The sequence below is a fragment of the Kwoniella newhampshirensis genome, assembly GCF_039105145.1.
Source record: "Kwoniella newhampshirensis strain CBS 13917 chromosome 10 map unlocalized Ctg15, whole genome shotgun sequence".
NCBI classification, from domain to species: domain Eukaryota; kingdom Fungi; phylum Basidiomycota; class Tremellomycetes; order Tremellales; family Cryptococcaceae; genus Kwoniella; species Kwoniella newhampshirensis.
Genome location: NW_027118345.1, coordinates 268,989 through 289,171, shown reverse-complemented (window position 1 = coordinate 289,171; position 20,183 = coordinate 268,989). Strand labels below are relative to the sequence as shown.

The window sequence follows — 20,183 nt, the reverse complement described above, 5'->3', positions numbered from 1 at the left end:
TCTAGACTATTTCTCCAAGGCTCTTGATCGCAAATCTGATCATCGTTCCCCACCCTTCACCCGCCTTCTTGCTTTCCCTACCAACCCATCCCCGGATCACCATACCCCACCATCGACCCCATCTCGCCTCGGAGCCACCCGCCTTGACCCCGTACACCGCCATCCCCACCCCCAAGATCACCACCCCTAGCGCCAACATGGTGCTCAGCTTGTGCCGCGGGATTCGTAGAGACAGACTTCGGCGGGTTGGCCGACGAGATATTGGTTCGGTCTCGTCCGCCTCTTCCTCATCGTTGTCCATCGTGGCAACGCCGGGTTTTACGACCTCCACGTCGATCAAAGCCAAAGCATTCTCGACCGACCAGGTCTCGTCTCCCATCTCCAGGTCGTAGCTACACACTACACTGCCCTTCCCCAGGATGTCCTTCCCCTTGACGATCTCCCCATCCCATGGATATTGATCCATCAAGCAGTCCGTAAGTTTGAAAAGGTCGCTCAGCTTGATTGGCTCGTAAGGGTTCGGGTCGTCATCGTCGAGAGTCGTTGCTTTCGTGCCGGGGACAGTCCCTGTATTCGGTGGCTCAGGTGTCGACGGAGTGTCTGGATATAAGGGTGGCAAACGAACAAATAGGGGATGGAGGAGAGATGGGTCTTCATGGTACTCGGATCCGAGGTCTTCCGCCATCCGAAGCATCTGAGGCTTTTTGGCTATCAGGATCTAATTAACAGGTCGTTAACTTGGCTGCTTCCGGACAAAGTCTCCATTTTAGACTCACGGCAACGGCAAGATACACGGCAGAGATGGGGTTTCTGGCCAGCAGAAAGTCGAACATTCTCTGTATCGGTGGTAGACTGTCGCAATCGTGCGAGAAGAGGGTGAGAACCCACGAAAGTGCAAAGAATGGCAGTGTGGGTACAGGAGATATCTTTGCGGAAAATTGAGAAAGCTTAGGATCTGCGGCCCGAAGAATACGCTTCAAAATCCTTCAGTGCAGCGCTTGGTCAGCTGGCGTCCTATCCGCATTTCCCAAGATGTATGATCACCCACCGCAGTAAACCCATCATGCCCTGCATACCACTCCCCATAGCGTCTCGCACTCGATGCAGACTGACAGCTTCGGCACAGCGGCGTAATTCCCGCCACTCGGGTGAATCACGACTGACGGACTGGTAAGGAAGTGAAGAATCCACTACGACCTTCTCGTTCTCCGCAACATCTACCATAGCCAGTCGCTTATTGTCACCGTCGAGTCGCGGCTCCTCTTCATCGACTGGCCATGGTCCTTCCTTTTCCTCGTTTCGCTGGCTTTTCGAAGAGGATTTTGGCGAACAGGCGGATTGCAGCGGCGCAAAGGTAAGGTATAGGACAGACAAAATGTCATGGTAGCCCTGTGACACATTTGGCGCTCATTGACTTAGCAAAACATGTCTTCTTTGGTCATATTACAGCCGACTTTGCTCACCTGAAAATAGCTCAACGCAGGGTACTTCCTCAAAACACCCACTATCAGATCTTGTAGATCGGCCTGGAGGTCCAGCTTCAATTGTGCGGGTATCCCTATAGCATTTGGCGTTACTTTGGCATAAAGATCCGGACCGTGACACCTCACCTTTGGGATAAGTAACGAATGATCGGTTGGTGTCCAGTTTCACTTGACTCTCGTCCTTGTGGGCTGAGACTGGTATTCTAGCTGGCGAAACACCAGCTGCACTGTCTTGCTCGCAAGCGTCGCTATCGGGGTCGACCACCTCATCGTCTTGTACAGCTATTGCCACTTGTACGATCTGAGCAGCATCTGGCGTATCGACTACATCATCCGCAGTGACCTGACGGTTTTCTGGCAAGCGATGTGTATGAAGTAACGAAGACCTGAGAATTTGGGAGTCAGACTCATTGGTTTTGCCTGTAGTGACCCACTCACCACGCCCTTTGTCTTATGTCGGCGCCCCCAAATCCTCCAGGTAAAGCAGAGATCCTTCTGAGCGTCGGGATGTCTCCTTCTCGGATCGCCTGATCAGTCCACCTCTCCCTGATCACCGTCCAGTCTTCAGTAGGGGGTTGGATATGAATCTTCTCCTGGGAAGGTGCTGAGAAATGCTGTGAGGAGATTGGCGCTGTCGACATTGCTCATATAGGAAGATCCGGGACCATCACAGGTAATTCAGATGATCTCTGTCGCCAATCTTCACGTCCCAACGAAGCATGTACAAGGGTGTAAGCGAAGAGGAATGCAAAGAAATGGGATGATGGGGTCTTTGGGTTAGACGACGGTGACGTGCCAAAACGTGGCAGCGATAACCGGATCCCGATCACCTCCATCCATGTTGAATGAGACTACTACTACTTCAATTTCGTACCTCTTTCCTTATCGCTCGACACAGCTCAGCTTTCGCTCTCACACATCCCGCCATCATGTTCAACGCCCCACGACGGATGGGTGGACCGGCTCTAGCCCAGTCCTCTCTCCTGAAGAGCACATCCAGCTCGGCTTATGCCGACCCACTCGCTTCGTCCGCTCCTCTTCCCGGCGGTTCCGGTTTCGGAGATCTAGACCCTTGGAGTGCAGCGCCTAGTCCTGCAAGAAGTGAGACGCCGAGACGAGATAGTGCCGGTGAGGATATTGTCCCAGGAGTTGGGGCGGGGATAGGCTCCGGTTTAGGAGGAGGGCGAGAGGGGCTGAACGGTCTGATCGGTGAGTGATCCGAGTGAGACATGGCTCGATACTGAGCCGTGACTGACACTGTGAGCAGACGACCCTCCTGCATTATATGCATCCCTGCTAGAACAGCTGGATCCCAATAATCTTGGCGAAGTCTCTTTGTCCTCTGTTCATAGGCTGCTCGCAACATCGAGATTGCCAGCCATTACAGTTGAAAAGGTGCGCATCGACCTCAAACGTTGCTTCACAGGCTGATTTGATCCGCAGATCATCAACCTAACGTCGCGTGAAAAATCATCTCTTGCTCGGCAAGAGTTCTTCTGCGCCTTGGCTCTCGTTGCTCTGGCCCAATCTTCACCTTCTTCCGATCCTGACATATCGATTGAACAGTTATCTGCTTCATTGGCAAAACTTCCCTTGCCAGATCTGAAGGCAAATCCCAGTCCATCTAATAACAACACCTTGAATGTGCCGCTAGCACCGGCACGAGGCTACAGTGAAGGCGAGTCACCTTCCATATCGAACGGGTTCGACGCTTGGGAAACTGCAGCTCGTCAGAACGGGAATGATCACAGCGACGTGTCGGCTAGCGGCTTTGGTGAAGAAATACCCACGTCTACCGGGTATAGTGTGAACGGGAGTGCGTTCCAGGAAGGAGGTCCTGGAGTTGAAGCAGAGTCTCAGAAGGATTACTGGAAGAAACTGGAAACAGTCGAGGTATCTTTGACCCAAAAGGAAGGATGGTTCTTGCAGAAATATACGGTTGAGTCGAGTGTGAGTATCTCAGCTCTGCTTGTGCGCGCCTCGATGTTCTAATGCCAGCCTATTATGAAAAGAGACGGTCTGCGGGACCCGTGTCCAGAAGGTACTCAGATTTCGTCTGGTTGTTGGACACGTTGCTCAAGCGATACGTGAGTGAAGACGAGAGTCACTGAGAAGTGAACGAAGCTGACGACCCGTACCAAGCCATTCCGACTGCTGCCCGCTCTTCCTCCGAAGCGCATAGGACGTGGGTCATATCTCAGAGCTCGGCATACCCGCAACTGACATCTAGGTCTTTCCAGCCGACGCTATCTTTCTTGAAACCCGAAGGAAAGGGCTCCGCCGCTTTATCAACTTTGTGGTCAACCATCCGGTTATGAAAGACGATGGCGCGCTGAACGTTTTCCTCACTGAACCATCGTTTGAGTCATGGCGGAAAAGAACCAAGGTCTCGACCGACGAAGAGTCGCTGTCCAAGAAACTAAATCATGCTCAGGAGATGTCCATTCCAGCCGATCTTGAGGAGAAATTGGGGGTCTTGAGAGATCATCTACCAGCTATTCTCGGGTCGTATCAGAAACTCGTCGTCTTGGCAGAAAGAGGCTTGGGGAGATTGCAAGCTCAGGCAGGTGATGCAAGTCGTATGGCATTGAGCGTACAAAGTGTGGGCGAGGAGATGAGAGGTTGCTGCTATCGGTGTGTGGCAGGAGCGACAGGTGGATGTTCGTTGTGTGAAGGAGTCGGGAGAGGTCTGGGCGAAGTAGGCGAGAGCTGGACCAGAGTAGCCGAGGAAAGTGAGAAAAGGGTCAGTACTGGGCCCGTGCAATGATACTATTAAACTGATTTCGACCTAACGCCAGGCTGCGACGATTCTATCGACACACATCGAGTCACTGAAATCGCAGCGCGATCTTTATCTTTCTTTCCGCGACCTGTTTGTGCGACACGATAGATTTGCGAAAGACTCGGTCGAATCGCTAAGGAAGAAGGTGGAGACAAGACAGAAGAAGGCAGAGAGTTTGAAGGCAGCCCAGAAAGCCGGGTGGGAGGTCGAGGTGGATAAGCTGGTTGCGGGTAACTTATACCTTGCTCAGGTCTGCTCTGAGCGACGTGCTGATTTACTGTCTAGCCACCGATCAGGACAATTCGCAGATTACGATTCTTCTCGCCCGTAGGGTGTTCATCAGGGCTTGTATGTGGCACGAATTGTCGATTGTCCACCACTCTAGACAAGCCGCGCAGGCCACTCTGGGTTGGAGACAGTTTGCGAGAGATCAGAACGCCGGCGTAAAAGCGATTGGTGGCGTATGGGAGGCTTTGGAAGAAAGGTTAGACGCGATGCCCGTGGATTGACCTTAGTAGTTTGAGGGTAAGCTTTCAATACCAATGCACGTCACCGAATTTGCAAACCCAGAGGTGGACATCTTGGCGTGAGTTCAAGCACTTCCGCTAGCAATCCACAATTGGCGGCCCTTTCGAGATGCCTGATTCGACCTATACGTCCGTGTAGAAGATTCATTCATCTCATGCTATGTATGATCAGGCCACGCCCGATGTCGAAATCCACTGAATCTGCAAGACGCTTAAGCGAGCTTCTTGAAGACCTTGGGAGCGGCGCAGGGCTAGTAGATGGGGATTTTCATCAGCTCTTCTTCGTGAATAAGTCTATGACAGGACCTGGAGCCGAGGTTGGCCTTTTATAATAGAACAACTATCTTCGGACGTGGGGACCGAATACAAAGCGAAACCGAATTAGACTCACGTCAACACAGTGCAAGAGATGGAAAAACTCCTCAACGCAGTCCTCTCCAGGGAATCCCTTGCCCTCCTCGACCTTTGTGGAACAGCTCTGGAAGTGGTGGAGGTGCTCGGCGCAAGGGCCTTGCTCACACGCTTCCCGGATAGCAGGAGCGGGCTGTTGGCCAAAACGGTGGGTATACAACCGAGAAGGAGCGATAAGCGATAAGCGATGAGCAATCGGTGTAGATCACATGTGTGAGGTCCGAGTGTGTACAAGCGACGACGTTGAAGGAAGCAAGGTCGAAGGGTATGATCAAATGGTCTTAGTGAGCTTCACATGTCTATCATGGCTGTACCATCGAGCAAACAATGACTTACGTCCTCAGGCTCCTCCTCCTCCTCTTCCTCCTCCTCCTCCTCTGGCTTCTCCCCGCTGTCGTCCCCACTGTCCTCCTCGGTTGACTCTTCAGGAGCTTCGGCGTGCGCGCTGAAGGAAGATCAGCGCTCGACTCTCTTCGCTACAGGCATTCTCCCATTTTCAAGTACATCTCCAGAAGAACCATTCTTTCCGATCGCTCTGCCGGTTTCTCGCTGTAAGGATATGATGATCCTTGTTGATCCACCGCTATCGACCCCCCTCCTCGTTCTCTTTCAATTTCATTCTCAGAGTAACGCCAAAGAGTCGACGACACTTACGTGGGGACAAAGTAGGATACAAGAGAAGAGAAGAAGGATGAGCTCTCCTCCTGTTGGGCAGCGACGGGGGAAGATGATTGCTCGGTAGTAGGCGTGTTGTCAGCGACCATTTTGGCGGGGTGGTGATGGGGAGAAAGAGGGGCGGCGGGGTCGATGAGAAGGATTGAAGTAAATACTGATGACTCTGTCGATGTGATGTCCCACAATGAATTGTGATTTGAGAGAGAGAGCGAACGTCGTCCACACTGAGAGAGGAGAAGAGCAACGGAAGCTGACGCCTCAACACCGGAGAATTCCGGGGATACTGATTGGCTCGGAGCTGAATGTGGCACAAGCAGTTTACGTAACGTCATGCATGAAGTAGCAGGGGAAACAAAATGCAGGAGATCGTGACAAGAACATGAAGGCGGGCATGTATGAGCAGGAGACAAATGCAAAAGCAAAAACGTACAGAGTGTACAGAAAGGAGAACCAGGGTAAGGAATTGCTACACGTGAATTGATGATATGAATGAGAGCACGACTGAAGGGGAGGGAAACAGGAGTGAAGCTCGAAATAAGGGACCGACTACAACTAGCATTCTGCGATAAGACTTTCCAGATCCGCCACGACATCGGTCATGGTAGGTCTTTCAGCCGGGTCCTGGTGCCACATTCTTTCCATAAGGTTGACCGGTTCATCGCCCCAGTGCTTGCGAAGCCCAGCAAGGGATGGACGACGGTGTTTGGCGCCAACCGCATCGTAGATGTAGTGCTCGTTATGGCCTTCCCAGGGATATTTCTGAGCAAATCGTCAGTAACGACCACTTTCGGTCGCCGTAAATGCTCACCTTTTCACCGGTCCAGCCTGACATCATTTCCCAGAACACCATCGCAGCTGAGAAGACGTCCACCTTGTAGTCGTACCTTGGACTGGGGTGCCATAGCTCCGGGGCCTGCCAGTTTACGGTTCCGACCAAGCTTCTTATCATAGAACGAGTTGAATTCTTCACCCTTGCTAGGCCGAAATCACCAACTTTGGCTTGGCCGTGTCGGTTAATCAAGATATTTGAGGACTTGCAATCGCGGTGGATGATTGATGGCTTTCTGGTGTGGAGATATTCCAAGCCCTTGGCTATATCCAGCATAAGACCTAATAGCCTTTTGAGCGTGGGACAGGGGACATTCCGCTGGCGAATCAGAGTCAGTGATAACGTCTTGCACTTCGCGACAACTTACAATGTAATCGAACAAATCGCCGTTTTCGCATAATTCGCTGACGAGCATACAAGGGACTAGCGTGGAATCGTCGGGAATACAGATACCTCTCTGCGGCGGATTGAGCACACTGCCATCAAAGCATAGACGAGAGTTGGAATACACGCACAAATTTGACAATATTGGGATGGCTGAATTCGGCGAGTAGCTTGAGCTCGCGTATGTCCACTACAATTCCTTAGCATCGCGCCGGCTTCATCAATACTCACTGTCGCTGAGGTGACCTCGGAACTCAGAAATTGCGACCTTGCGCCCTCTCAACTTGCCAACGAATACACTGAGTCATGTCAGAGATTTGACTGCTACTTGAGCCCAGATCACTTACTCTTTGAAACCTCCACTCCCAATCTTTTCCAGCTTGACCAGCTGCTGCGGCTTAATCATAGAGTCTTCCAGACCCAACTCCGAAAGATCCAAATTCAATTCTGCCTCCGACCCGATCGGTCTCGACTCATTAGAATGCGCCGGTGTCGCCGGGTCCGTCGCGTGTATGTGATCACGAAGCAGCACAGGGGTAGGTTTGCCCGGGTGGAGAACTGCTGAACCGACAGCGTGAATGATCCTTTTCGATTGGCTGCGCGATTTGAACTTCGATGAAGAAGACTTTCTTGAAGAGGAGGGGCGTGCAGTCGCTTGCGAAGATGGGTTGGAATAGGAGTCAGACACTCGCTGCTCATCTCGCTGTGGATTTCGTTGTCATCAGTCATGCTTGGAGAAGAAGATACACGTACCCATTCCACCAACGCTTTTGCCAGCTGAGGTTTGGTCCCGCCGACTTCTATGCCTCTGACCTCGCACATCTGGACGAGCTCGTCACGGAGCATGCGCGTGAGAGAGGCGATCGTGGCGTTGGACAGATCGATGCCTATAAGCGGCATTAACTCGGAAAGCACTAACAACGAGAAAACTGTCTCACCAGCATCAAAAATCTCGTCATCGGTCTCATCCTCATCATCTTCATCCTCCTCTGCTTCTTCGTCATCCTCCACCTCCATGTCTGGGTCATCTATAGCCTCCTGCCGTAATCGCTTCCGTCTACTTTGCATCACACCAAACGCCTTCCCTGATCGTGTTGTATGAACAGGCGCAGGAGTAACATCGACGTCGCCATCAGGGCTGGCCGTGGCCTCGTCTTCGTCCGCGGATGGGCTCAACTCTGCTTCGTTGTCTGACAGATGAAAGTCATGGGAGGTCCTCCGAGTAAGCCTTCGAGGTGGCGTCGATGGCGGAGAGGCTTGATTTCTGAGCTGCGACCGGGTAAGTGGACCTGACGGAGGTTGATCATCGTCTAGACCTCTTGTCAGCGTTACGTCTATCGATCATGACGCCTACTCACTTTCTGCGTCCACCTCGGTCTCATTATCATCGTCGTCATCCACCATATCCACATCAATGTCCATTCCCGTCGTATCGCTTTCACCCCCTTGTAACGCCTTGATCGCCTTGCGCTTAGCGGAGCGCGAGGGTAAAGTGCGTGCGATCGGGAGGGAGCTCGCCATAGAAACGTCCGAATCGATTGATCTATTTTTCGCCCGCGAATGCTTTGATGGCTCTGGAGAGGCGTTCTCGCCATCCTCCTCTGCTTCTGTTGCACAAGCACCCGCCCCATCCCCATTCTCCTCGTCGTCGGCATCTATCTCGCTAGACTGCTCTCTGACAAAGCTGTCCCTCTGGCGCCTAGGTCGAAGACGTTGCACAAGCGGTGTCGCTTCCAACCTGTCGCTCAGATTACCATCCGAGTTCTCGTACAACTCGTCATAGTCGTTTTGAGCTCGACTGTATGGTGATTTGCCTGATCTGGCTGCTTGGGCTCGCTTTACAGGTGTAAAGCCGCGTGGACCAGCTTGTCTTCTGATTCTTCGGGGAGTCTGTCGACGGGGAGGATGATCAGACGTAGATCTATCTGTAGTCGTATATGCCGACGATAGCGTCGAAGAACGCCTTGAGCGGCGGCTGATAGCAAGTGTGGTTAGGATGTGTGCTGACAGCTGATGGCACAGAACTTACTTATTCAAGGCCTGGGCTGGACTTTTGATATCATCGCCAAATCGTGCCTTCCTATCGCCCTTTTCCTCGCCTATGCTCTTACTACGGATCCTGAACCCACTTCGACCACCAGACTTTCTCCTATCTTTGGTGCGTCTCGGGGCGGTGCGTAACAGTGTGGTGGTGTCGGCAAGACGCACTCTCGACCTGGTCCTCGGAATGGCTTTTGGAGTCATGTCAACGTTTCGAGCTTCGCCGATGTGAGAGCGCGGTATTTCTTCGGAGGTGGACGAAGCAGGAGAGTGCTGCTGGGATGATGAGGTCGATCTGCGTGATTCTATGGTCGGTCTGCGACGTGGAGACGTGCGACTGGGCGAGGAGGGTAAGGGGGATATGAGCCGATCGCTACATTGAGTCCGCTATTGAAGCCTGAATTGTCAGTCATGCGCACTGAATCACAAGGCACCCTCACTCACCGCAAAAATCAGGCCATCAACCAACTCCTTCTTCCCCAACTCATCCACATGCTCATGCTCCTCTTCCGCATCTTCGACCGTTTCGTTGTCCTCATGTGAAGTCCACATACCGGCAACCTTCCATAGTCGTATCAGCTCGGCTTTTCTTAGGCGATGCAGGGCGTAAGCAGGAGCAGAATCAATGAGGTGTTGATCGCCTATGTCAACGGCTCGTCAGTACCGATGTCTTTGCTCATGCAACCGTACACACTTTCAGCGATAAACTCGGGCTCCTCTTCGCCTTCGTCCACCTCTGACCAACTTCCCGAATCACCGTCTGAGGAGTTTATCAAACGTGATCGTTTTCTCTTCCGCGGACTTGATGAGTCATCTTCTGCATGACGTGCTCCTTCTCCGAACACATCGATCTGCTCTTTCCCTTTCCCTTTTCCCACCTGGACTCCTGAGCGACGTCGATTGGATCTGCTGCGATTGATGGTCTGTTGTCCTGCTTCAGAGCTCAGAGGCATGATGACTTTTGTGATCTTACTACTCGCAGCATTATCATCATCATCTCCACTCGCATCGTCATCTTCGGTCTCGGTGTCCGAGGTACGGACCGCTCGGCTGATGACGAAAGCGGTTGAGCCCAACCGTCTACGTTTGGGAGGATGTCGACCGTTAAGGAGCGAGTGTTTCGTTATCAGAGGCGATGCGGTCTTCCTAGGTGAGCTGACGAAATGCTGAGAGCGGGTTTTGACGATATGATGCATCGTGCGGCGTGGTGTAGAGAGGTGTGCGACTGGAGCCAGTCCGAGAGAACGATTGTGAACGATTGTTGTAGGTATATGCAGGCGAGGATGCGCGCGAGTGGAGGTTGTGACTTGTATATATTACCGTTGATTTTCGTTCGGCGTGTTTGTCAACATGCTCGCGGACTACATGTCAGTCATGAGAGGGAGAGTTGCGAACGTAGGGTCGATGTGTCGTGACTGGGTCGTGTTCAGAAGGAACGTCCGAGGTTCTGTCGCGGTCATTGATGTGTTAAATGTTAAAAGTTGGGACACTCGAGACGGTTCAGAGGGGATACCGGGGGAGGAGGGAGGCGATGGACTGACGGGAGCAATTCCACGTGGCAGACTATATGACGTTTGGTGGACCTCACTCATGCTGTTTTGGCTGATGCTACTCTTCCCGGCTTTGGATATCTCTCTCTCTCTCTCTCTCTCTCTCTCTCTCTCTCTTGTCTATGCAAAGAGCATCAACCTGGACGACCCCTCTCCACCCAAACAACATGCCAGCGAACGCTCCCATTCTGGGCAAATTTGAGGAAGACCCTCGTGTCCATTTCGACAAGACCGCTGGGAAGTGGCAGTACGAGGATGATGACGGGACAGAGTATGAATGGACCGGTCAGACATGGATTCCTCTGGTGAGTTGGTCTCGCACCTGTGGAGCGGATACGAGACATTCGAGCTCTTGGAGTGTGAATGTTTTAGGAATATACTTGCTGACTATGTCTTAGGTCGACGAAGAGCTTTGGAAAGCTCAACAGGCTGCTTATTCCGTTGCCGGAGTGGACGAAAACGTACGTTGGATCTCCTTTCAGCTGTGGGCACCTAGCTGAAACCTTTGCAGACTCCAGCTAATGCTGTGATTGCTCGAGAAGAAAAGCGGAACAAGAAACGAAAGAAGGATGAGAAGGATTATACTTCAAATACTTCGGGCACATCTTCTTTGGCGTCAATAGGCCCCAACTTGAACCCGACGAATGGCGCTTCCTCTTCGACTTCCGCTGCATCTACTTCGAGGTCGACTGCTCCTCCTGCTGCACCCAAGAAAACTGCTGTTTGGGTGACGAATCTTCCTCCAAACGCGACTGTCCCCCTGCTTGCCTCTGTCTTCTCCAAAGCAGGTGTTCTTCTCATCGACGACGAAGGTGAACCTCGTATCAAATTGTACTATGACGATGACGGCAAGTTCAAGGGAGAAGCTTTGGTCATGTACTTTAAAGAGGGAAGCGTGGATCTGGCTATCACATTACTGGACGACACGGAGTTGGAACTAGGAGCAGGGTTCGGCAACATGAGAGTCAGGGTCGCGGAGTATGAGAAGGGACAGGGAAAGAAGGACGCTGGAAGTGAGAAGAAAGCCGAATCGGGAGGGGACAAGCCTATGCGTGGGGCGGAAGGCATGACTGGTGGCGAGAAGAAGAAGTTGAGTGCGGAGCAGAAGCAAAAGATGAGCAAGCGTATTAAAACAATGCAAAGGTGAATTGCGCTTCGTCGCGCCAGGCCAAAGTCAGCTAATATTGTGTCCTCAGCAAAATCACATGGAATTCCGACGACGACTCGGATGATCCCGCAGCACCTCTTGGCGGAGCGCCCGCTCCTCTAGCCAACCGTTTTAACAGAGTCGTGGTCCTCAAAGGAATGTTTGCTCCTGAAGATATAGAAAAGGATCCGGGATTACTGCTTGAGCTGAAAGAGGATGTAAGAGACGAGGCCGAGACGATGGGTCGGGTCACTTCGGTCGTGCTCTACGACGTGAGTAGTTGTTCGATGGCCTTGGAAAATTCTGAGCCGCATGCACCACCACAGAAAGAGGATGATGGCGTCATGACAATCAAATTCAAGGATTCCGTTTCAGCACTGGCGTGTGTGAAGAAGATGAACGGCCGGTTCTTCGACGGGAGACAGGTGAGTCTTTTTCACATTACATCTAAATCACCTCTAGATGTACTCATCGACTTTTCCAGATCTATGCGGGCCTGTACACGGGCAAAGAGCGGTTTAGGAAGTCCGGAGGGATAAGAGACTTTGGTGATGACGACGAAGGAGATGCGAAAGAAAGGGAGAGATTGGATAATTTTGCTCAATGGCTTGTGGACGGTGAAGAAGAGGAAGCGACGCAATGACATTGGGTGAAGAGCGGACCTAATGCATGAAACGCTGCTTCTACTTGGACTTGGCGAGTATTTCTTCAACCCGCTTGACTTTGCCGTCGTTGCCGCCTGATGAGATGGACTTGTCCGTTCTTGTTCCAATCCGAATGTCGGTCTTATTCGCCCGTCAGCCTCGTTGGACCTTTGGATACGGACAGACTTACTGCTATTCTGGGGGTGCCCAAAGCGTGAACGGCAGCATGAGCCTCTCCGATCACCTATCTTACGCCGTCAGCTGCGTGTCCTGCCATCCTACACGCATGCACTGACCCGCATGACGTCGTCCCAAGGTCCCTCAATGTTCGTGCCGTAGCCGTGAAGCTGGACTATTTATGAGCTCTCGTTTTGACACAAGATGCTGTGACAGACCTTATATTCCAAGCCTGACTTCTCGAGCACTCGCTGAACCTCTGCGATCTCGGGGCCAACCGATGGGTGGGGAAGTCCCATGGGAATAAGGCAGACTATGAGATAGGCAGATTGTGTCAGCAACGAAGCCTGTATGTAGACGAAGCTACACTTGGAGGAGGCACTGACAGTCTGCAACGGCGTACAGAGGAATTGGCATATTGCTTGATTGTTTCATGGCATAGACTGATCGGTATACTCTGATGTTGATTGAACTGGTGGTCACCGTCAAACTTAGATGCAGCGGCCTCCATCAATGGTTTTCCCCAGTGCGGGGTAGAGCACGACCATGCGTGCCTTTTCTCTCAGCTTTGGAAATTAGGCGAGCGGCATTGCCACCCTCCTTTCACGTTAACCGGCGCGTCATTCGCATGTGCTGAACGTTCACATCCAGTCAATCTTTACTGTACGACATCATCAAGGTCAACATCTTCTCACACACACACACACACTCGCATATACGATGCCACCCAAGGGCAAGAAGACCAAGGCCGAAGAAGCTCTCGACTTTCTCTCCAATCTCGACAACCTTGATGCACCCCCTCCACCTGCAGCTTCCGGCTCTGCTCCTAGTGAAGGTCCGACCAATCCAACGGTAGCAGCTACTGCGGCGACAACGACAGAGGGCACGCCCAGAGGATCGACTGACAGCAGTCGCAAGTCCCTCTCCGCGTCTCGAGAGCTTCCAGCGCCCGTTGGTGCCGCAGCTCCTCCTCAAGACGATGAAGCAGCGTCCGCTTTGGCTTTCCTTGAAGCGCAGATCAATCAGAAACGCGCACCACTCAGCAAACCACTCTCAACAACTACACCTCGTTCGTCTACCCCGCAACAACAACCTGCTACACCTGCTCCGACGTCGGCAGAACCCGTCAATGTACCGAGTGTCGCTGAAACATCACCGACTCCTGCAGCTTCAGGCTGGGGTGTCTCCTCTTTCTGGTCGACTGCAACGTCCGCACTTCAATCTGCACAACGAGTGGCCGATGAGCAGTATCAGAAGGTGAAAACTGAAGGAGTCAGTGGTGTGACAGGACAATTGGAGCAACTGGGTGTGAAAGGTGTACCCGGCGTGGATCTGAACAAATTGAGGAAAGGAGCGGAAGAGAGGTTGGGAGGTATCGTCAAAGGCGTGGATTTGGAAAAGCTTCGTGAGTGAAATGGCAATTCATGTCAGCTGTAGCTTGTTCTAACGACACACAGGACATGACCTCCTCCATACTACCCAATCAACCCTCACTTCAATCCTTGACACTGTCGCTCCTCCCATCTCCGCTCACGAAACGCTCGAGCTGTGGCTCACACATCCCATGGTTGGTTATGCCGGAGTCGAGGGGGTCATCTACCGTGCTTGGACACGAATTCTCGAGCAGACCGAATCAGGCGAATTGATCATAGTATGGTCTGCACCTGAGAATACATCAGAGAAGGACGCTGAAGGTGGAGTTGGAAGAAGTATCAACCCTGTCGACGGTTGGGATGCAGCATTTGCCAGTGCCGTCAAGGAAATTACCGACGTGAAGGCTCGAGAAGACACAAATCCTCAAGGTAGAACACGGGCCGCCAACCCTACTGTTCCCGTCACGACTATCCCCATGTTCCTGCATCTTCAACCCCTTCTCGCCCCGTTGCCATTCCCAGAACCACCCATCCTTCTATCCTCGACATCCACACCTCCCGCACAGCCCAAACATCTCTACTTCCTCCTGACCTTGCAAGACCCGCAACATTCGTTGAGATTCTCAACCGTCACGCAACCCTCACCAGCAGACTGGATGGACGTGGAGTACGAGAAGAGCGAATGGGTAGAGGAGAGATTAGTCGAAGTCCTCAGAACTGGTGTAGAAGTCATTGCCCAGGATGTGAGTGATATTCAACTTGTTGAGACTCATAGCTGACTACGGGCTGCAGTACGTGGCCACTCGAATGGGTCTGAAACCGTCTGCTCCCACTGCAGCAGCTGCGGCGGCGTTGGTCGAACAAGCCAGTCAAGAGGGTGATCAAGCGAAAGTTGAGGGAGCAAGGGCAGGCGACGTGAAGGCAGAGTAGATACGGGGCTTGTAGTAGCAGATGTTTCGATTCTATGTATATCGTATCAAATCATCGGTCCGCCTGGGGAGTCGCTTAGCGTCTTCCTGGTTGAAACGAGTACATGCCACACTGAGATAAGTTGCTCCACGCTCCACTCCTCAAACGGATAACAACAAAGGGCTCTTTTGATCCAAGCTAGAGTAGCCCGTCAAATGACCAAGGCATGCTGCCCGAGTCGGTCCAGTCAAAAATCACCAAGATCCAAGTCGACGGTTCTCGCCACATATTGCTGGGGGGTTTCACCCTTTTTCAGCCCTGATGCAGGCGGTACAATCGGTTTGGGTATCGGCGCGGGACTTCCTGTATTGGAGTCGGCGCTGTGGCAGCCAGAATCAGCACGGCCGGCGTAATGATCAACAATCCATCGAAACCCACTTCCTAGCCTTGACGATAGCCTCTTCTGCCTTCTTCCTGGCCAAGGCGGCACTATGCGCTTTGATCATAGACTCTTTTGTCTTCCTCTTGTTATTCTCATTGATTCTCTGGATTCTTAAATCGTAATCATCTTCTGCCTCGCCCTCTCCCACAAGTTGCCCAGTTACAGGGTCTCCTCCTAGCTTGACGATTTCCGAATTTAGTCTGTCAACGGTGTTCTGATCATTTCGCCTTTGAGCAAGGTCACGAGTGTTGATCAACTGCTGGATCCTGAGATGCGCAGCTCGGTTGAAATTTGATTCTCGTGACTGTCGCGACGCAATCTGGCGATCGATCTCGACCTGCAGCGATGTCAGCGGATGCTCATGAGCGATGCAGCAACTCACGTCGGTTATCGGCCTGTCACGCAAGGCTTTGATCTCTTCGTGCTTTTTCTTCAGCTCGGAACGCTTCGGCTGCCTCACTCCATCCGCTTGATTGGTCATGGTGAATCGAGTAAACTCTTTCTGTGTGGCCCAGATACATGAGTGGGCGTGGTGCGAATTGGCTATCCTGTCCAAGACGCTCACCTCTTCGAAATCTCCATTGGACACATCTGCAATACGAAACAATCTCGCCGCCTTTCCATACTGACATAAAAGTCCTCGACCGTCTCTGACACTCCTACCTTTGTATTCGATAGAATAGGAACCGAACTTCTCTGAAGTATCGATATCTGGTCACGCATTTCGTGGTCAGCATGACTGTCATCGGAAGTATGCGCCACTCACCAGTAATCTTGTGGATCCTGTACTTTGGTCTACCCATCTCGTCCGGCTCCGCAGCCATGAGTCTAACATAAGAACCTGCGATTCATATTAGTCCTTGCCGATAATTCTTCTCCCCATACCGACTCACCGACGACAACATCTTCGAATCCATCCCTATACATGATATCCACCAGTTCGTATCTACTCAGCCGGGCTGAATTGAGCTCCTCCCTGTTCGCTGGGACGCTATCCAAATCTGTGGCTTTGCTCGCATCCTTCTTGGGAGAAACGGCTTTTCGTTCTGGGGAATAGCGGTCTGGAGACCGTCGATACGAATGCGAGATCTCCCCGTCTTCTGTCGAGTTGTCGGATACGGGAGAAGCAGAGCGTGGCCGACGCTGTTCTCTTCTTGCAGCCTTTGTGAAGCGGAGTCAGTCCTGGTCGAAACAGTGTACACACTAATTTACCCTTCGTTGAGCGCGTTCATCCTTCGCCTTTCGCTTATTCTTCAAATCGTTCATAGCCCGTGAAGCCTCCTTCGTGACGCTGGTGTGTTTTCCTGTATACCCAGGTCAGCTGAGGATACTCTGAACACGATCGAATTCAGTCACACTCACGTCTCTTCCGTGAGGGTCCATCATCATCGTCTTCGTCGCCCTGCAAGGTTTGAAACATCGCATCAAGGGCTTGACTGTCTTTGAACTTTTGCATCTCCTCGAGACGTCCCGCGAGAATGTTTTCACGCTCGATTTCGGGGAGGGCTTCCAGTCTGGCAGCAGAGGTCTTCAGCGTGTGTTCTCGACAGTGGACAGAGAGGAATCTGCATATCCGGACTCACGCCTCACGATCATCCTCATCCACGTATTTCCCCTCGAGAGGGTAAGGGTTTCTCACTGGCCCCTTTGCACGAGCCCTCGAAGAAGAAGCTAAGTCTAGGGCGTCCTCGTCCTCGTCTTCCGTATCCAAGTCCATGTCCGCTTCTCCATCATCGTCCGAGTCGTCGATGCTGGATGATGAACAGGGTCAGAGCCACGTCTTCCGCCTCTAGGATACATGCGCCAAGTCAGGTCACACGTACAAAGCTTTGCTGCCCTTCTTCTTGCTCTTGTCATTTGAATTGTGCCTCTTCTTTGAACGACGAGTGGGGTCATCCTCCGCCAAACCAAGAAGCTCGTTCTCGAGGTCGGACATGGTGTCAAGCAAAGTGGATGTTTCTGTTGAGTATGTTACTGGCAGGTATACTTTCGAGAGCCTACTGTGGCGTTTGAATGCAAGAAGATGAGAGGAATGAAGCTCAGAGTTGCTGATGATGAAGACGAGTTGTTAAACTGGGAGATCTTGGATTTACGAGCGAGTGCAAGTTGAATCCACGGATTCACCGCGTTGTGTGAGCTGTCAGACCTCCTCCATTGATTTCTTTCAATACTCCCCCGTATCCTTCTTACCTCCACGATCAGCTCCTTCCCAGAATGATCGTCCGACGTCATGTCCTTACCATTCTTGGCCTGCTATTCTTGCCCTTCGCTCTCGCCTTGTCCTACGAGGAACTCCAACCTCAAATATCACAGTTGTTTAATACTACCTCGGACGGGCACACCAACAATTGGGCGGTGTTAGTATGCTCCTCTCGATATTGGTTCAACTATCGCGTACGTCACTGTTCCACTGTGGTCCGACACGACTGACAATCGTCCAACGTTCTAGCATATGGCGAACACACTGGCAATGTATCGTACCCTCAAACGGTTAGGTCTGCCTGATTCGAACATCATCTTGATGTTGGCGGACGACGTAGCGTGTAACGCTCGTAATGCATTTCCAGCCACGGTGTACGCCAATTCGGGGAGACAGATGGATCTGTACGGCGATGGCATCGAAGTGGATTACAGGGGATACGAGGTCACGGTGGAGAGTTTCCTTCGGCTGCTGACGGGTGAGTCATGACGTTCTACGACATGGACTTTTCCCGTCTCTGGTCTCCACTCTCCAGAGCGTCTCAAGCTAATGACATCTTCTGCGCCAGGCCGTCATGACGACAACGTCGCACGGTCTAAGCGACTACTTAGTGACGCCAGCTCGAATGTTTTCGTCTATCTGACCGGTCACGGCGGTAATGAATTCCTCAAATTCCAAGACAACGAAGAGGTGTCGGCGTACGATGTAGCAGATGCCATTGAGCAGATGTGGGAGAAGAGGCGGTGAGTTTCTTTGTGGGATGTTGGTACATAAACAGCTGAAGACATCGGTCCAGATATAACAAACTCCTCTACGTGATCGATACATGCCAGGCCAATACAATGTACTCAAAGTTCTATTCACCCGAGGTGATCTCGACTGGTTCATCGAGTCTTGGAGAGAACTCGTATTCGGTCAGTAGAGCTGCATTCATCTGTTTCTGTACGACAAAAAGCTCACGCATCATTGTGCTCAGCACCACAACGACCTCGATATCGGTGTGGCTGTGATCGACAGCTTCACGCATAACATTCTGCAATACCTCGAAACGCTGGGCAAGTCCTCCAAGGCGAGCATGCAGGAATTTGTACGGTCCCATCCACTCTTCGGACGAGCCGTGCTGACATACGAACAGTTCAACACCTACGACCCAGCCAAAATATACTCTCATCCGGGGATCTCTACTTCGCTCAGCTCGGTTCCTCCAGACGAGATCCTTGTCACGGATTTCTTCGGAGCTGTAGCCAGCGTCGAAGTCATCCCGAAGGAGGCAGAATTATCACCTTTGGCCCGCTCAGTTGGGGGATGGGAGGCGACTTCCGGGCGATCGAGAGGGATTGGCTCCGGGGAGGAGGTCGACGAATCAAGATATCAGAAGCGACGGAGTGTCGAAGCCACCACCAAATCGGCAGACAGGTGGAGTCAACCGCTAGGAGAGAACGAGTCGTTTTGGAAATGGGTACCATCTCATTTGTTATTGGGAGGAGCATTCATCGCGCTGTACATCTCTCTCGGTGATCCTGTAGAAAACAAGATAATGGTCGAATAGATGGCCAAGACAGATGTTGTAATGCATATATTTTGTACGACCTATGCCTTCTATCCTTTGTTTCTGCTGCAAGATCTTCTTTCCACGTTCAGATGGCCTTCCTCTCCTGAGCTTGGTTCACGATGTTGACCAGCTTTGCGCCCATGTCAACTGCCATACCCAAGGGTATTAAGAGGAATGGGATGTATTCCGACAGCAATGTGGCCATCTCGACGGTTGTGAATGGTGGGTTTGGCATCGCGGTGAAAAGGGCACCGAGACATGGCACGAGGGTGGTGGCTGTTGATGCGCCGTAGGCCAGTAAGAGGGCTGGCGTCGAGGTCAGCTTGGTCGTCCATCTAAAAGTTCTCCTGCTTACGATAGACCCGTTTGTCATCTGTTCAGGATTTGCGTCAGTAAGCTCTCGACAGGCGCAAGATCCAAAGTACACCCACTTCTCCACAGTCCGATCGCCCCTAGGATGAAGCACGGAAGTTGGAACGCCCCTTCCAGGAAGAAGAATAATCTCAACCAGGCGAACTCCTTGCTCCCCGACAGAGCTCCCCCGAGGATGGGATCCCGAGCGAGATCGATGGAATATCGGAAGAAGGCGGGGAGAGGTGTGGACGCGAGCCATGATTTGGGGTAGATTGATTGTAGGTCAAGCAAGAGGGTGATGGGCTGTGGACGATGAGTGACATTTCAGCGCTTGTCCTGGACCGACTGACATGAAGTGCCAAACGTACGATGTGAAGCTGCATCCTTCCAGTCAGTAGGAGTCATTCGGGACGTGTCATCGCTTCCACTTACGATGCAGAATGCGAACCAAAACTGCTCGAGACCACGACCTGCGAAGCGAGACATGGCAAGGGATCATACGAGTGGGGGACGAATTGATCGATGTTTGCAGCGATCGCAATTGATCACCAATATGTCTGTTTCCATTGAACCGAGAGTTTGACTCTGAAGGTGGTCGGATGCCGGTTGTCCCGGTTTGTAATGTCATTAGGATTACCGCTTTAATCCTGATTACAAACCTCGTTGATCCTCATTACAAACTTCTGGGTATCCCCCCTTTGAC

The 20,183-nt window shown here is 52.0% G+C and overlaps 10 protein-coding genes across 10 annotated transcripts; 4 read left to right on the top strand and 6 right to left on the bottom strand.

The window, feature by feature from the left end:
- Position 1: 1 nt before the first annotated feature.
- On the bottom strand, positions 2-2,125 carry IAR55_007066 (uncharacterized protein; the record flags this gene model as incomplete). The annotated part of the gene is made up of 6 exons (XM_066950142.1): positions 2-718; positions 777-984; positions 1,049-1,389; positions 1,464-1,558; positions 1,611-1,870; positions 1,923-2,125. The coding sequence occupies 6 exons, from the start codon at positions 2,123-2,125 to the stop codon at positions 2-4; spliced, it is 1,824 nt and encodes a 607-aa protein (XP_066799357.1).
- A 288-nt stretch (positions 2,126-2,413) lies between these two features.
- On the top strand, positions 2,414-4,775 carry IAR55_007065 (uncharacterized protein; the record flags this gene model as incomplete). The annotated part of the gene is made up of 8 exons (XM_066950141.1): positions 2,414-2,693; positions 2,752-2,879; positions 2,928-3,434; positions 3,497-3,571; positions 3,627-3,669; positions 3,725-4,227; positions 4,283-4,496; positions 4,552-4,775. The coding sequence occupies 8 exons, from the start codon at positions 2,414-2,416 to the stop codon at positions 4,773-4,775; spliced, it is 1,974 nt and encodes a 657-aa protein (XP_066799356.1).
- Positions 4,776-5,005: 230 nt separating this feature from the next.
- Positions 5,006-5,968, bottom strand: IAR55_007064 (uncharacterized protein; the record flags this gene model as incomplete). The annotated part of the gene is made up of 4 exons (XM_066950140.1): positions 5,006-5,044; positions 5,185-5,337; positions 5,541-5,649; positions 5,859-5,968. The coding sequence occupies 4 exons, from the start codon at positions 5,966-5,968 to the stop codon at positions 5,006-5,008; spliced, it is 411 nt and encodes a 136-aa protein (XP_066799355.1).
- A 463-nt stretch (positions 5,969-6,431) lies between these two features.
- Positions 6,432-10,328, bottom strand: IAR55_007063 (uncharacterized protein; the record flags this gene model as incomplete). The annotated part of the gene is made up of 12 exons (XM_066950139.1): positions 6,432-6,638; positions 6,688-7,026; positions 7,076-7,165; positions 7,224-7,282; positions 7,324-7,391; positions 7,440-7,795; positions 7,846-7,979; positions 8,031-8,381; positions 8,451-9,067; positions 9,122-9,519; positions 9,577-9,773; positions 9,827-10,328. The coding sequence occupies 12 exons, from the start codon at positions 10,326-10,328 to the stop codon at positions 6,432-6,434; spliced, it is 3,318 nt and encodes a 1,105-aa protein (XP_066799354.1).
- Positions 10,329-10,849: 521 nt separating this feature from the next.
- IAR55_007062 (uncharacterized protein) lies at positions 10,850-12,472 on the top strand (the record flags this gene model as incomplete). The annotated part of the gene is made up of 6 exons (XM_066950138.1): positions 10,850-10,987; positions 11,081-11,143; positions 11,194-11,825; positions 11,879-12,101; positions 12,156-12,254; positions 12,314-12,472. The coding sequence occupies 6 exons, from the start codon at positions 10,850-10,852 to the stop codon at positions 12,470-12,472; spliced, it is 1,314 nt and encodes a 437-aa protein (XP_066799353.1).
- Positions 12,473-12,512: 40 nt separating this feature from the next.
- IAR55_007061 (uncharacterized protein) lies at positions 12,513-13,067 on the bottom strand (the record flags this gene model as incomplete). The annotated part of the gene is made up of 5 exons (XM_066950137.1): positions 12,513-12,614; positions 12,664-12,717; positions 12,770-12,820; positions 12,869-12,963; positions 13,037-13,067. The coding sequence occupies 5 exons, from the start codon at positions 13,065-13,067 to the stop codon at positions 12,513-12,515; spliced, it is 333 nt and encodes a 110-aa protein (XP_066799352.1).
- Positions 13,068-13,370: 303 nt separating this feature from the next.
- IAR55_007060 (uncharacterized protein) lies at positions 13,371-14,953 on the top strand (the record flags this gene model as incomplete). The annotated part of the gene is made up of 3 exons (XM_066950136.1): positions 13,371-14,055; positions 14,108-14,766; positions 14,816-14,953. 3 exons carry the CDS (start codon positions 13,371-13,373, stop codon positions 14,951-14,953), a joined length of 1,482 nt encoding a protein of 493 aa, XP_066799351.1.
- Positions 14,954-15,179: 226 nt separating this feature from the next.
- IAR55_007059 (uncharacterized protein) lies at positions 15,180-17,310 on the bottom strand (the record flags this gene model as incomplete). Its single annotated transcript, XM_066950135.1, has 10 exons — positions 15,180-15,312; positions 15,371-15,711; positions 15,757-15,876; positions 15,940-16,085; positions 16,141-16,215; positions 16,268-16,535; positions 16,587-16,678; positions 16,737-16,888; positions 16,958-17,125; positions 17,198-17,310. The coding sequence occupies 10 exons, from the start codon at positions 17,308-17,310 to the stop codon at positions 15,180-15,182; spliced, it is 1,608 nt and encodes a 535-aa protein (XP_066799350.1).
- A 278-nt stretch (positions 17,311-17,588) lies between these two features.
- On the top strand, positions 17,589-19,123 carry IAR55_007058 (uncharacterized protein; the record flags this gene model as incomplete). Its single annotated transcript, XM_066950134.1, has 6 exons — positions 17,589-17,768; positions 17,824-18,052; positions 18,143-18,317; positions 18,371-18,488; positions 18,551-18,661; positions 18,710-19,123. 6 exons carry the CDS (start codon positions 17,589-17,591, stop codon positions 19,121-19,123), a joined length of 1,227 nt encoding a protein of 408 aa, XP_066799349.1.
- An 88-nt stretch (positions 19,124-19,211) lies between these two features.
- Positions 19,212-19,966, bottom strand: IAR55_007057 (uncharacterized protein; the record flags this gene model as incomplete). The annotated part of the gene is made up of 4 exons (XM_066950133.1): positions 19,212-19,432; positions 19,482-19,499; positions 19,558-19,783; positions 19,913-19,966. The coding sequence occupies 4 exons, from the start codon at positions 19,964-19,966 to the stop codon at positions 19,212-19,214; spliced, it is 519 nt and encodes a 172-aa protein (XP_066799348.1).
- Between the last annotated feature and the right edge of the window lie 217 nt (positions 19,967-20,183).